General features: G+C 39.4%; 4 protein-coding genes across 5 annotated transcripts in view; 1 reads left to right on the forward strand and 3 right to left on the reverse strand.

Annotated features, from left to right (window-relative positions):
- Positions 1–1,951, reverse strand: part of rtkn (rhotekin) — a 45,950-nt gene extending 43,999 nt beyond the window's left edge. Inside the window, exon 1 of the mRNA XM_035529774.1 lies at positions 1,685–1,951. Within this exon, the coding sequence (XP_035385667.1) occupies positions 1,685–1,795 (111 nt within the window). The 5' untranslated portion in view covers positions 1,796–1,951. The remainder of the gene's footprint in view (positions 1–1,684) is intronic.
- A 1,521-nt stretch (positions 1,952–3,472) lies between these two features.
- Positions 3,473–6,088, reverse strand: smn1 (survival of motor neuron 1, telomeric). 2 transcript variants are annotated; one of them, XM_027024246.2, is made up of 9 exons: positions 5,961–6,088; positions 5,515–5,586; positions 5,276–5,398; positions 4,992–5,186; positions 4,742–4,903; positions 4,150–4,221; positions 3,886–3,996; positions 3,701–3,762; positions 3,473–3,594 (listed from the first exon to the last, which is right to left on the reverse strand). In XM_027024246.2, the coding sequence occupies exons 1-8, from the start codon at positions 6,006–6,008 to the stop codon at positions 3,709–3,711; spliced, it is 837 nt and encodes a 278-aa protein (XP_026880047.2). In that variant the 5' UTR covers positions 6,009–6,088; the 3' UTR covers positions 3,473–3,594; positions 3,701–3,708. The 2 variants fall into 2 exon arrangements, with proteins under 2 accessions (XP_026880047.2, XP_026880048.2); XM_027024247.2 differs by having other exon boundaries at positions 3,688–3,762.
- An 11-nt stretch (positions 6,089–6,099) lies between these two features.
- hspb11 (heat shock protein family B (small) member 11) lies at positions 6,100–7,181 on the forward strand. Its single transcript, XM_027024249.2, has 5 exons — positions 6,100–6,306; positions 6,440–6,546; positions 6,705–6,773; positions 6,855–6,898; positions 6,984–7,181. The coding sequence occupies exons 1-5, from the start codon at positions 6,215–6,217 to the stop codon at positions 7,074–7,076; spliced, it is 405 nt and encodes a 134-aa protein (XP_026880050.2). The 5' UTR covers positions 6,100–6,214; the 3' UTR covers positions 7,077–7,181.
- On the reverse strand, positions 7,179–14,388 carry mccc2 (methylcrotonoyl-CoA carboxylase 2 (beta)). Its single transcript, XM_027024245.2, has 17 exons — positions 14,146–14,388; positions 13,719–13,785; positions 13,461–13,545; positions 13,254–13,355; positions 12,998–13,125; positions 12,789–12,901; positions 12,499–12,612; positions 12,215–12,279; positions 11,994–12,093; positions 11,816–11,911; positions 11,648–11,720; positions 11,457–11,533; positions 11,240–11,306; positions 10,977–11,133; positions 10,656–10,770; positions 8,254–8,339; positions 7,179–7,916 (listed from the first exon to the last, which is right to left on the reverse strand). Exons 1-17 carry the CDS (start codon positions 14,272–14,274, stop codon positions 7,799–7,801), a joined length of 1,692 nt encoding a protein of 563 aa, XP_026880046.2. The 5' UTR covers positions 14,275–14,388; the 3' UTR covers positions 7,179–7,798.
- Positions 14,389–14,617: the final 229 nt, after the last annotated feature.

Genomic DNA, 14,617 nt, shown 5'->3' on the forward strand with positions numbered 1-14,617 from the left:
ACACACATAGATACATAAGGGTAGGCTATGGCATGCTGATTTGAAAGAGACTGCCGTTAATAAGGTTTGACAGACACTGCTCAAAATTCACAGGGTTATGAGGGCTGTTCTAGTGCAATATCTATTCTCACTGTTTCACACCACTGTGCACAAGACACACACACACAACCTAACAAGGCTTACAAGCAATGTAACTCACAGTATAGAAATCTTAGCATATGATGATTGAGATTTAAGACAAATAGAAATGTAGAACCTAGCAAACCTTTTTATAATCTTACAGTGTGCTTTTGAAGTTTGTTTTCTGAAACAAAACTGTCTTAGTTACTTCCACAGTATGACATTTTATCAGTATAGAAATCCCTAGTGTACTACACTATGACAAGACTAAAGTTTTTGTCATTATGCACTCCTCTATTGCACTCCAAGCTTACCTGACATTCTGCAAATAAACACTCTGTCTTATACACAACAAGCTACACGTCTTTTAACTACGAAGACTATAGAACTGTTTCACTCAGCTTCCTAATCACTTTTCCATGGCAATCTGAGCTTGGTGCACACAAACCAGCATTGTGAAGTTCAATTAGGTCAGCCGGACTGTGAACTGCGAGGCCATGCTTTGCCAGCACAGAGTAAAAGGATCCTTTTCAAAGGCCCAGCAAACTTAGTCCCAGCTGGTATACTGAAAGGTAAAGATGTAGGAGAGAATAAAGAATGAGTATAATGCCCATTAGGTGTTGTGGAGAGCTGTGGGATACTGTTAGCAAGGTAAACCATGGCTTGACTGAACACACACAAACGTTAAATGAGGAAATGAATGAGGTGTGAGACTGCAAGAAGGTGAATTCACATTTCATTGTGTGCTAATGAATAAAGTTATACTCCACGCTGACTTTTTTTTTTTTTTACAGGCATGGCAGTTTGTAAAATCACAGGAAATTAGGCTCTGCTACATCTTTTGAGATATTTAAACTCATTCATTAAGGTGGAGCAAAACATTACTCTATCTTTGTCACAGTTGGACATAAAACAAAAAACAACTTTACATGCATTATATTTTATTACCCTTCTGAACTTCACACAGCAGCAAACTTGAAACAGATTCATACTACCCATCGAGAAACAGCCTACTTTCCATCTCTTTCTAGAGCAGGCTATATAAAAATAATTAGGGGTTAAACAAAGTTCCCTTTCAGCCTATTTCCTTAATTCAAAAGCATATGTTGCTGTTGTATAGGATATAATCGAGCCTTTTACAACAACCTTGTAACAACATTGTAAACACAGTAAAACGGTGCTGGACATAATTATGTATCGCATTAATGCTGTTTTTGCAAGAATTTGTGGTCATGGAAATAAACACTTACATAGGACATGTTCCAAGATAACAGTTAGGCCACGCCCACGCTGAATTTGGATATCTGGAGTCAGTCTATCCAGGTAGTAAGGAAGTGTTTTGCTAAAGCTGTTCTCTTATGACCTTTTTACATATAGTGAAATAAAATGATCCTTTATATACGTATATGTATATACCGGACAACAAGAGAGGTTAAATGACTATGATACAAAACCAGACGTTTATAGAGTTAAGATACTATTTAGGTCCATTAAATAATAAAGGAGCAACAAAATTACGGTCCTCCGTAATCTACATACAGACATTAATAGAGCTATAACGTACCTGTAGCGTGTCCAAGAAAATACTTTGTCTAAACTTCCCACGTTTTATCTCCATTTCCAGCGCTGAACCTCGAGCGACTGTGGCTCTCGCTGTCTGATTTCGGCAAAACATGCTAGAAGTAAACTTCTGGTCGCGTTTGTGAAGATCACAGAAAATAGCTTTCCCAGTTTCGTTCCAGTTGTTTTCCTTGTAGAATGAAAACAGTTAATGTGCTACTGACAGTCTAAGCATCAAACAGACTCCACGTTGTGTTCTGCTCTTCCTGCTCGCATCTACAGTAAAGCGTGATGAGATTCCCTATTAGACAGGCGGGATAAGAGGCAATGGAAGCCTTTTCATTTCAAGGGGCTAAGATGTACGCCCCCTGTCGGAAGTGCGCGCGTTCGCCTCAGCGCTATTGTTAGAATCTAAGGCTGCAAATCAACAGTACTTCTCAGGGTCTATTTAGGCTCAGAACCAAATTCCCACTCTGTTCTAAGAGTCTTTCCCTTTTATCTATGTTGTTTTGTCAATCTCGTTTTAGTTCCAACAATTGAAATCAAGCAGATCATCTCTTGTCTGGAAGCAGATAAAGGTTTAGGGATGCAAGTTTTGCATGCATACAAGTTTTTCTTTGCCTTCATCCTTTTATTACTTTTTCTAATATATTTCTTGAACTATCTTCAAGATTATTTCTTTATTATATTCCTTTAATTTACAGTAATATTGTATAGCTACAGTTCTGATGATCTGTATATACAAATGTTTGACATACTTTGGTTCAGCATAATACAACTACCTCCTTTTGGTTCTTGGAGTCAGAATGTTTCTTGATAAGGGTCTATTATTGTTATGGTAAAGTGCCAGTTGTTAGAAGCTGATAACAGAAAATACCGTGTGGATCATACTAACTGGCTAGTGAAGGAGGCAGAGGCCCAATTCTCCGTCAGGTTTCAGTGGAGCCCAAAAGGTGGAAAACCTGTCGTCCATCAGTCCTGGTGGCTCTGTCTGCATTGCCTACACTGACAGTGGCAGTAACTGCACCACACAATGATAGGAGAGATTCCAATTTGTATCTAGCATACTGTACAAGATAAGAAAAGTAGCTATGTCTCAGTTGATCTAGTGCAGTAAAGATGATACAGTACAGTGGTTTACAGAATAGCATCACTTATGTTGCAGACATTGGCATACAACCATTACATAAAAAATTATTTGGCACTTGAAGATACAAAGGCCCACAACTCAAAGAAAGACAGATGATCAGGTTTTGCAAAACATTTTTTGGGCTGTTTACAGTGTTTGTCTCTAGTTGCTTCTAATGCCATGATTTATGATTTTCTTGTTGGTTTATCTTTTTGCATTTTTGATAACTGCATGGAAAATATGATCACCTTGTCTTGCATTTTTGCATTCATATATAAATCAGTCATTTACATAACTTAAACAAACATTTTGAGTAATAGCGGTGTACAGTGTGTGCTTATTTTCCATTGCAATCACTAGCATGCTTGTGCCATGAAACTGAGCACCCTGCACACCTCTGAGAACAACTGCCCTCAAAATACAAATTAAGCAACTGGAATAACTTTGCTGATAGATTTACTTGCCTTCTAACATATTAAACATATTAAAAAGATAAAAATTACATTATAATTAGAGTTGTATTTATGTCTGCTTTGGTGCACAGAACCATTATCAATAAGATGGCACCAATTTTGATGTGGAAATGTTTCACCAAACCAGCCATAATCAAAACGTGTTGCAGATACATTCATAGTACTTTCACAGGATCAATTAGACAACAGGTGAAAAAAAACATATTGGTGTTTAATTCATTTATGTACAAAGAATACAAAACATGAAATGGACCATACATTCTGAAGCAGAAATACAGTCTCTCCCACACTTTGGCTGTAACTGATTCTAACCTGTGAAAAACAAACAAAACACAACGCTTACTATTAATATCTTTCTTGCAAAATATTATTTTTTAAGTATTTAAAAAATAAATAAATATTTACCAGACTAACGTACAAACTGTTTCATTTGTGATGAGACCTTTTTGCTGCGGTCTCTTTGCGCCCTTGTTTCAAACCCTGTAATATAGTGCGTTGGAAAATTACAGAGGGACACAATTGACCCTACTTTTTTTCTTTTTTTTATACTGAAATTACATGACATTGGTTAGTGCAGTGGGTGCTATGACAGGAAATGCTTACTAGGTAGTATCCTGTGTGGTAGCCACTCATATACCAAGAGATGAGCATACTGCCTAAGGCCTCATCATCCCCCAGCATATCTGGACTCATTGGTGGTGGTGGTGGGATCATCTGAGCCAGATGTAAATAGCTTTGATTAGTTAACCTAATGCTTTACCTGATCAAGCTCCCTTAACTATTTGTGGCAGCAACGTTGCAACACATACCATGTCTGACATTATGTTTGGGGAATCACTGAGAATAGTAGAACAAAGTATGTCTCACCGGTGGGCCAGGGGGAATCATTGGGGGCCAGCCAGGGAAGGCAAGTCCAGGGTCTCCTCTTCTGCTGTCAGACTATAGAAAACATGTTAAAACAGAACACACACATTTTTTTTGTCCAACATGGAAGGTTGCAAATATTGCAACAAAATCCTAGTGCTACATGTAACTGATGTACTTTTGTCTATTCTTATAAGGACAGAGTCAGAAATAGCAGTTCAAGCCCCACCATCACCAATTTGGATGCCTGAGCATCTCAACTGCTTGAACTGTATTCAGTCAAAATTGCCACTTTGGATAAGAGTGTCAGCTAAATGCTTTAAATATAAATATGTTAATTGCCTTTCCTTATTTGATAACTACATTACTTTTGTACTGGAGCTATAAGATTAAACATTCAAACATATCTTGGTTATACATCTGGGGTAAACAGAAAATTGTGTGAATTTTATATTTTGCCAAACTATTGCCAAATTAAGTGCAATCTCAATACCGCTAATATTCCCAAAGGTGACTATAAAAATCATTAGGGTGTTGCAACAAAAGTGCAAAAAGAGTGTACAAAGGTTAAGATGTAAGAACAGGATTTGCTCACCATTCTAAAGTGATGCCCAGGAGGGGGGGCAGGGGGCAATCCCGCCCCCCACATGGGAGGTCCCACTGGAGCTTTGCCTTTAGGATTGTGTTTCTGTTGAGTAGACTGGTGTGGAGTAGAAGATTTATCACTCTCTTCTGTTGAAGACTCAGCCTCTTTCACCTACAGTTTGTCCAGACAACACTTAACATATGCAGGTGTGAATGCTTTAAAAAACAGACCTATGAAATGTAACGAATGGATCACATACATCTGCTGTTTTTTTAGATTCCTCATCCAATTCTTCAATATCTATAAGGTCATTCAGATTCTGTTCCTCTTCATTACCATAGCCAGTGTAATACACAACACATGTGCCCTTCTCCTGGTTGATTGAGGAAATAGTAGCAGCATACAAGTTTCCATCCTCTGACCAAACTGCATAACAGGAATCTCCAACATTCCACTATAAGAGACATGATTAAAGGGTTCATCTCTCTGCAAGATTAAGACGACAAAGACACAGCACTAGAATGCATCAGGTGTCAGAGCTACCTCTCTGTCAGGGGGCGCATTACACCTCTTTCTGCTTTTGTTCTTTTTGTTATTTTTTCGTTTATTTCCAGGCTTCTCTTTTTTATTGTCTGGGGCCATGTCATCATCTCCTTTCAAAGCGTTCTGTAAAAGAAAGAAGAGACACTCCAGAGGATTGCAAAGATTATGGCAGAAAACCCTAGGAGGAAAGGTACTCGATCTTATTCATGGTGTATCTGACAGAAGAGGCAAAATGTTACCTTGAACGACGCAACCGCTTTATCGTATGCTTTTATCAAGGCAGTATCATCCCATATGTCTGAATCGTCACTCTAAAGAAAATATACAATAATAGTACTATCAAGACTCAACACTCCTACTAAATCCTAGCTAACTAGGTTAGCTAGCAAGCTAGCTAGATCATTCACTGCTTTCTTAAGATACTCTTGGACAATACAAGAACATAACCAGCTATACGGACATATAAGTTTGGGATATAACTTAGATTTTATACGTATATTTCTTGTTTTTCTTCATGCTAAAGTCGTTAATTTAAATGTAGTGAGAAAACCTTCTGTTTGTAGAAGATATTTAGCATATTTAGCTATCTTAGCCACTCAAACGAAATTAAAAATGCTGTTATTAAAGTATGACAGCTATCTTAATATAGCTTGTTAATTCACTAACCAGACTTTAAGTTTCATACCTGACCAGTTCCGCGACAGAATATAACATCACCTGTTCCATTTGCCATGAAATTTGAACACACGAACACGCTACTTGAACAAAAATATTTCCCAAACGCAGTGTGCGCCAATGACGTCTCAAAACGATGACGTCCAAAATATGAGACAAAATTGCCTGGGAGCTTGGCAACGCACGCACTTGTTTTGTCAGGTAATCAGTTTAAATTCAGTTTAAGTTCATTTTGTAACAGTTAACTAGGTTAGCTAATTCATAATGATAAATACTGCACTAAACTCATTTGGCGCCCAGGTTGTGTTGGCTACGTCTAGCGATGAAAACCACCCACCAGAAAACATCATTGACGGGTGAGAGCTGCTAGGAATATGTGTATGCTTGTGTACGACGTCAGAAACTTGTTGGCTAGCTAGCGATAGATAATGGTTATTTGGTCTGTTTGTGTCAAACAGCAGTATCCTAACCTATGTGCTTTCTCCACAGAAAAACGGAGACGTTCTGGCTGTCCACGGGCATGTTTCCTCAGGAATTCATGATTCGATTTCCAGATAATATGAAAGTATCGCTTATCTCCATGCACAGTTTTAATAGTAAGTAAAACGCTACTTTCTGACGACGTTTACCGCATTTTTCTTCTTGCAATGGAAGTCTGTTATAGCTTTTATAGTGCGCTACTATACTTTAGAATAGCGCGTTGTATGTATATACATGGCTAACGTCATCACTAACAGCCTAAATGTTCTTACAGTAAAACAGCTAAGAATAGAGAAAAGCACAGTAGAAGAAGCTGATAAATTTGAAGTCATAGCTGAAAAAGGTATGCGCATATACATGAGCACCATAATCATTTAGTCTAAACTGCTTGGCTAGCGTTACGTTGTTTTTTTTTCTATTTCAGAGTTTGAGCATACAGAGAGCAGTCTACAAACGAATGATGTATCTGTGAGTTTTTTTTTCTTTGCTTTCCTTTACACTAAAGCTAAACTGAATGTGAAACGCAAACATTTAAATTGTTTGTTTTCTGCAGCTTGATGGCTCTCATGCGACACACTTGCGGTTTCTCATCCTTTCTGGATATGATCATTTTGTGTCGGTGCACAAAATAGGAATACAGGCATAAAAGTTTCCCCATCTGAACAGATGTGTAAATACTGAAAAGCACACTAATTTCCATAAATATCAATCACGATGTTTTGTACTAAATAAAGAATGTTTTAGAACACAAGGTGTTACTTGCTTTTATTTTTAGGTCTGGGAACATTGAGTTTGGTAGTTAAACTAAATCCAAGGATCCATTCTTAAAACAGAGAATCTGATAAAGTAGCTCACTTAGCAGACCTATGACTTTAGTCCAATACTAGACTAAATTAATCCAAGAAACATTAAAAAGAGGGTTTTCCTTATATTAGTGCAGCTATTTTAAATACCAGGTATGACAAAATTAAAGTCTTACTGTGTCAGGAAAGAAAAATGTAATTACTGAACAGCCCATTTTACCAAGTCAAAGCCTGAATTATTTAGATAAAATCAAGAAATGTGTTCTGATGTAATTATACTGAAGGACGCGAATGTTGTCTACAGAACATGTGGACATTCTTTAATGGTGTAAATGGTGCAGTTGGTTAATCAAAACAGATTCACCATTTAAACTGATTTCCATAATGCTCAAAAACCTAACACTTATGAAACTAATACTTTAAATCATTTCACAGCTTGACAAAACAGGTACAAAGACAAAACTTGTAACTTTTTATAAGGTAAGAGATTGCTATTCCATCCATCTCCCTTGTCCCCCCCCAAAAATGTAATTCCCAAGAACTGGCAGAATGGTACTATGTAGGATCACATTCTGAAGACCCCAAATTGAGTCTTCTGGGTAGGGGCGTTGAGAGCAGCGCTCAGGCTGAGACCCAGGACAAGGCGTGTGTCAGCAGGATCGATAATTCCATCATCCCATAACCTGTTTAAGGAGAACGTGTGATCCAACAACATAGAAAACATTTCCAAATAATGGGAATGTAAGCTTAATATTAAGTGACAGAGCACTGCATGATTAAAACTTTCATACAAAGATGGCATCAGCCATCAGTTCTGAGCAGATTCTCTTGGTGCACAGCAATATACTATGGTCAATTTTGCAATGCATTTTCTACTAGCACAGCATATTTCAAAACAGAAGACTGTGAAAGACTTCAAAAGACGTTTAGCAAGTGATGTGACAAAAAGGAAAATAACTAGGTACAGAAATAAGTTTCATCTGCTCCAGTATCTGATGCCTTCTATATTTCAGCGGTTACCTGGCACTGGAGTAATACGGGCTTCCCTCCTCCTCAAACCGTCTAATAATGGGCTCCTTCATAGCTGCTTCCTGTTCTGCTGTGAACTAGAGTAACAATGGCATTAGGAAATGTTGCAAAAAAAGAAAGCTTAAAAAAAATCTAAATCAGAATCTTTAACGTTTAATCTTTAAAGTACAAAATGTACAAGGAATTTCTCTTGGTGCAGGTGTTGAGACAATTCAGTAGGATATTAAGTACAATAGGATAAAGAGTAAGTTTACATAAACTATTTGTAAAAATAATCTATATTCACCCTATATGCACATGACTATACATAAAAGTTATATACACTATATGTAAAAGATAAAAAATAAATAAACGTGTGCAAACAGCAGCAAGCAAAGTGTGTGCAGTGTAAGATGAATACAGAGGAGTCCAAGTACTCAGTTACATATATACAGTATGTACAGATAAGAGAATTCAGCAGTAATACAAATGTGAATGAAAATATATTTGTAGTGTGTGTATACTGCAATGAATTAAAGTGCATATGTCTGCTGACTCCAGTAGGAAAAAGTGGATCTTAATCAAAAGGATTGAGTTATGGTGTATTGAATCATTGAGTACACTACGATGCATGTAGTAAAGGGCATATCAGTCATTTAAACCAGAGGGACATGAGGGGAGTCTTTGTCTAGGAGGTAGATGGCCTGGGGAAAAACGCCTTGGAGGTGGCAGTTGGTCCAAGTCTTTAGGCCTCTTACTCTTGGTCACCCCTGTGATGGAAACCACTGGAAGAACGAGTGACCAGGGTGTGAGGGGTCCACCATGATCTTCCCTGCCCTCTTCCTTGTTCTAGCTGCGTAGGTCTTCGAGGGCAGGGAGCCGACATCCAATGATTTTCTCTGCACCTTGCACCATTCCTTGCGGTTTGCACTGGGTCTGAGAGCTGAACCAGACAGAGATGGAGGATGTGAGGACGGATTCGATTATGGCAGTATAAAACAGAACCAGGCAGCCCAAAGCTCTTGAGTTAATGCAGGAAGTACAAGCCCTGCTTCATCACTGCAGTGCTGTGTTTGTCCTATTTGAGATCTTGCTGAATGGTGCTCATGAATTTGTAGGACTCATCTCTGCTAACTGTGGAACTGTGGATTTCCAGTGGCAGCAGAGAGGTGGGTTTCTTCTTGAAGTTTGTGATTATCTCCAGTTTTTTGTGACTTGGTTAGAGACGTCAGTGAAGATGGGGGAAAGTTGTTCAGAGAGTTGTAGGTGAGACACATAAGGTCCAGCTGCTTTCCCGATCTACTGCTTCTTGAGAACACAGCTGACTTGCTGTTCAGTGATAGGGCAGGGGCTGTAGGTATTGTAGCATATTGATCTGTTGGGGGAGAAGTGTGAAGAGACTGCAAACAGTGAATAGCAGGCAGACTGAAGTTAGACTGGGGGAGGAAAGAGATGTGCTTTGTCATTTAAATCTTGAGTAAAAAAAGTTGAGCTGGTTTGGGAGCAAGGCATCTGCTTTATGCTTGTAGTTAACTGTGAAGTCCTTTCCAGGTGGAGGAACAGTTATTTGAGGAGAACTGCTGCTCCAGCTGTTTCCTTGTATTTGGCAGACTTTATGGCTTTGTTCAGTGCATACTTGTGCATGCCCTTTTGTTTGTATTTCGGTAATTCGGCACTCGGGTTGGTGTGGATGAAGCCTCCCACGATGATGACAGGAGAGTCAGAGTGACCTTGTTCAATTTGTATAATCTGGTCAGTCAGTTGCTGTTGAGCTGAGCTGGCTTGTGCCAGTGGAGGAACACAGACCCCAATGAGTTTTATAGAATTAAATTTGCAGGTTGAATAGAGTGGCTTGCATTTGATGTGTTTCCAGTTCCAGAGAGCACATTCAGGCTAGAACTGCACCATCTGTGATTAATATAGAAACAAACTCTTCCGCCTTTGGTTTTGTGAATGAGAGCGGGGTCGCGGTCTGTTCCGTACAGAGGAAAGCCGGGAAGCTCGACCGCAGCGTTGGGAGTAGTATTGCTTAACCACGTCTCGATGGAGCAGAAAGCAGATGTCGTGGAATTTCTGTTCTTACCAGCAGTCTTAGTTTGTCAATGTTTTTGCTGAGAGGAGAGGAGTATTCTGGGTAGTACTGGCTCAAAGCCGCGTCCCTGAAGTTGGCGTGCGCGGCCTCATCTCCCACTTCACTTTGTTGTGGGTATACGAGGGTATACGTGCAATATCAAGCCAATGATGTATAGGAGCTTGTTCTGGCTGAGAGCAAGCTGAATTATGATGCCAAGTGCAAGAATAACAAGTAAACAAACACGCAAGACACCAAAACACTGTGGCTGCCTCTTGGGGCACCATCTTCGTATAAAACAAACGCTTTCTTGCAGTTGGAAATGGACAGAGGTGATCCTTACCTCTTTCCCTTCCCTGGCCTTCTGGTCTTTTGTAATAGTGGCCAGCACATTTGCTGCTTGTTCTCCTCCCATCACAGAGATACGCGAGTTAGGCCACATGTAAAGGAATCGGGGACTACCAAAGAGGCAAAAAAAACAAAAAAAAGATGACTAAATATATGGTAATCTGGACTGTCCATGTACAAAAGAAGAAAGACTTCAAGGTTACTGGGAGATTTCATCCAACAATTCTTTCTCCAAATCTAAGAGTTAGGAGCTTTATGCTTTGTTGTACAAGATGACTATAAGCAAGTCAACAATTCTTGAGTGAGTATGAAGCACCTGTATGCCCTGCCACACATGCCATAGTTCCCAGCCCCATAGGATCCTCCGAGGATTACAGTGATCTTGGGCACATTGGCACAGGCCACAGCTGTCACCATCTTCGCCCCGTCTTTAGCGATACCCCCGGCCTCGTACTCTCTCCCCACCATGAACCCTGAGAGTCAGAGCACATGGCAGCTAAGCATATATAAATCTGTTTTAAAACACACCAGATGTATAACAGAAGCATGACTAGTAACCGCAGGCTTGCGTCTGCTTACCTGTGATGTTTTGAAGGAAGATCAATGGGATGTTTCTTTGACAACACAGCTCAATAAAATGAGTTCCCTGAAAAATGAGAGGGATAAACCCACACACCATTTTAAAGAGTCAAAATTCTAATACTCAAGTCATGTTGCTAAAGTGAATATACTAATCTTGTATAGCTTGCTGAGAAAGAAATTGAAACCCCTGTCAAATAAGCAATACAACACTCACTTTCTTTGCTGATTCTGAAAAGAGGACTCCATTATTGCCAATGATTCCGACTGGGTAGCCAAATATCCGTGAGAAACCTGTAAACAAGCAAAGACAGACAATGAGTAAAAAAACTAAACTGGTATGAGCAACACCACTGAAATGTAATGGCTAATTTATAGTGGACCTTCATGTTATGCAAGGTCATGTACCTGTTACCAGTGTGTCCCCGTAGAAAGCCTTGAATTCATCAAACTTACTACCATCAACAATACGGGCAATTACCTGCAATTAATTATATGTACTAAATCATTGCCTTAAGATCAATTGGTAAATAAGACTTGAATGTACTGAATAATTAAAACAACCAAATACAAAACCTCTTTTATGTCAAAAGTTCTTTTCAAGTTGTCTCCCACAATGCCATACAGCTCATCTCCTGGAAACAAAGGGGCCTCTGGAGGTTCCACAGTAACCTGGAAACATGGAAAATAAAAGAATGGTGACCATTGCCAGAAAATTCTACAACACGACAGCACACACTGGTAACACACTTACATTTAATTTCTTAGTGTAGTTCAGATTCCGCACAGCTTTTCTTGCCAGGTGAAGAGCATGATCGTCATCTAAAGCATAGTGATCAGTTACCCCAGACTTTCTGTAGGGAAAGTGTGTTTATCTGGAATTAACATTTAAAAAGGCAAATATAAATTTGAAATAAATATACACTACTATTATAATTTAACAAGAATGGAGGTAAAAATATTTATAATGTCAACCTGCAGTGAAGGTCAGCACCACCAAGGTCTTCAGCAGACACCTCCTCACCTGTGGCAGCTTTTACCTACACACACACACACACACACACACACACACACACACACACACACACACAGCAAAGTTCAGTCAAACAGAGACTTTACCTGCATTTAAATCATTCTACAATTCCATAAGCATATAATACTGTTCCTCAAAGTGATAAGCATTTTGGTTAACCCTTTTCAGAGGAGCTAAAAACAAAGGACTAAGGTTCTTAAACTCTTCTCTCCATACGTCAACATACCAGTGGGGGTCCACCAAGAAAAATGGTCCCTTGTTTGCGCACAATTATACTCTCATCAGCCATAGCAGGCACATAGGCGCCCCCTGCTGTACAAGAGCCCATCACTACAGCGATCTGAAACACATGAGACCAATCGGTTTGGCATCTTTTTATGAAGACAAATCATCTATGCAGAAAGTGTCAATCAGCCAAACGATTTTAAAGTAAACTGTGACAGGAAGACCTTTTTCAAGAACAGCTCAGGTGTGATACAGTACAGCAAATGCTTTAGCATTTTTTGCTTGGAGTACCTGTGCAATGCCCTCTGATGACAGACGTGCCTGGTTGAAGAAGATACGACCAAAGTGATCTCTATCAGGGAACACATTAGCCTGCCTGGGCAGGTTGGCCCCTCCAGAGTCCACTGGAGATAAAACATAATACATGATTAGGGTGTGAGGATCTAAACACTTCTTTCATACTGATGAAAAGGTTATATATACATACATATCTGACTCACCCAGGTATATGCATGGCAAATGGTTCTGCTGTGCAATCTCTTGAGCACGCAGGTGCTTCTTTACAGTAGCAGGATAATAAGTGCCCCCTTTGACAGTGGCATCGTTTGCAACGATGACACATTCCACCCTGTAATAGGTGGACATACAGGAAAAATTGTTAAATAAAAGTCAAAAGGGTGAGCTGGACTTATTTAACTATTAAATTATGTGCATTACAGGAGTTCTACATGTACACATACTGTCACTCATCCTCACCCAGACACCCTGCCAATGCCAGTTATGATGCCTCCAGCAGGAACCTCTTCATTACCATACAGTTCATAAGCAGCAAACTGGGAGAACTCCAAAAAGGGAGAGCTGCAACCAGAGACATAATGCATTTTATTTATTTATTGCAATACAGATTAACAAATAAGCTTAGATATTTGTGTGCAAGTTGATCTGATATTTTCCAGTGTTTACCCTGGATCTAATAGCCGATCAATACGTTCCCGAGGCAAAAGCTTCCCTCTGGATGTGTGTAGTGTCCTCGCCTTCTCTCCTCCGCCTGTTTAAATACAATTATTGTATAAACATGTTAACATTGTAGCTAATAGCTAAGGTCACCGACAAACGCGAGCCAAATTAAACGTATTGGTCTGGTTATTCAGATACTAAGGATTCAGTGATTGTTCATCAGCTATATCGAAAAAGTTAAAATAAAAGTAGTAATTTGCTTACCGAGCTTTATCCTATCCGCTCTGTTTTTCAGCTCCTTGACTAGTGCTTGCATACGTTCATAGTTTTCCTGTTGTGACAATTGAAGTTAGTCAGCTAGCGAGCGGTCCTTGATAGCTAGCTACCTGTATGCGTTCACATACACAACACACCCTCGTATATTAACCACTAAAGTACTTGCATGAAAATGAGAATATTAACCTACATGCTAGGCAATTAACTAGCTTAGCTAACGCTAGCTATAACTATAATGAGTTACAACTTGGTTATGCCTTGTTTTCAGAACCTCACAATGGTAGTTAGCTAGCTGGTTAGCGACATTTCCAAAATCATTCACATTAGCATCAGAGTGTGTATGTCATTCACTGCGGGCTTGCTGTTTTCAGGCAAATGTTTCAACTACAACCTGCGGCTTTCGTTCTTGGCCTACCCGATAAACCGGCGACTGTACGTCGGGTTGGGAGCCTAGCGTTGCAACTTTATCCGCGTGGTAAAGTCTCGTTAATGCGCTCCTGCTACGAATAAATAACACAGCCGGTCGCAGAGTTTGCAGAATCATGGTTTTACTATAAATATTGCATCAGAATAGCAGCTTAGAAAGAAAAAAAATGTTGCTACTCATTTGACGTGGTAATCGTATTGATGCCCCTCCTCCACAGATTCCAGCGAATGAAAACTGCAAAAAGGAACAACCCTCTTCAATACTGTAGAAGGCCACTGATCAATACAGCATTTAGCAGAACACTGACAGCTATATAAACCGCTCTTATTCAGTGTTGAGTATCATATCCACGCTCTACTGCACCACAGGAGCACATCTATAATAAAAATAGTTATTGGTATGAGTTATAGTTAAAGGTTCTATTCTAATAACAGCATGGAAATCTAGTGTTTAACAAGCA

This window comes from Electrophorus electricus, chromosome 9, assembly GCF_013358815.1.
Source record: "Electrophorus electricus isolate fEleEle1 chromosome 9, fEleEle1.pri, whole genome shotgun sequence".
Classification (NCBI taxonomy): Eukaryota; Metazoa; Chordata; class Actinopteri; order Gymnotiformes; family Gymnotidae; genus Electrophorus; species Electrophorus electricus.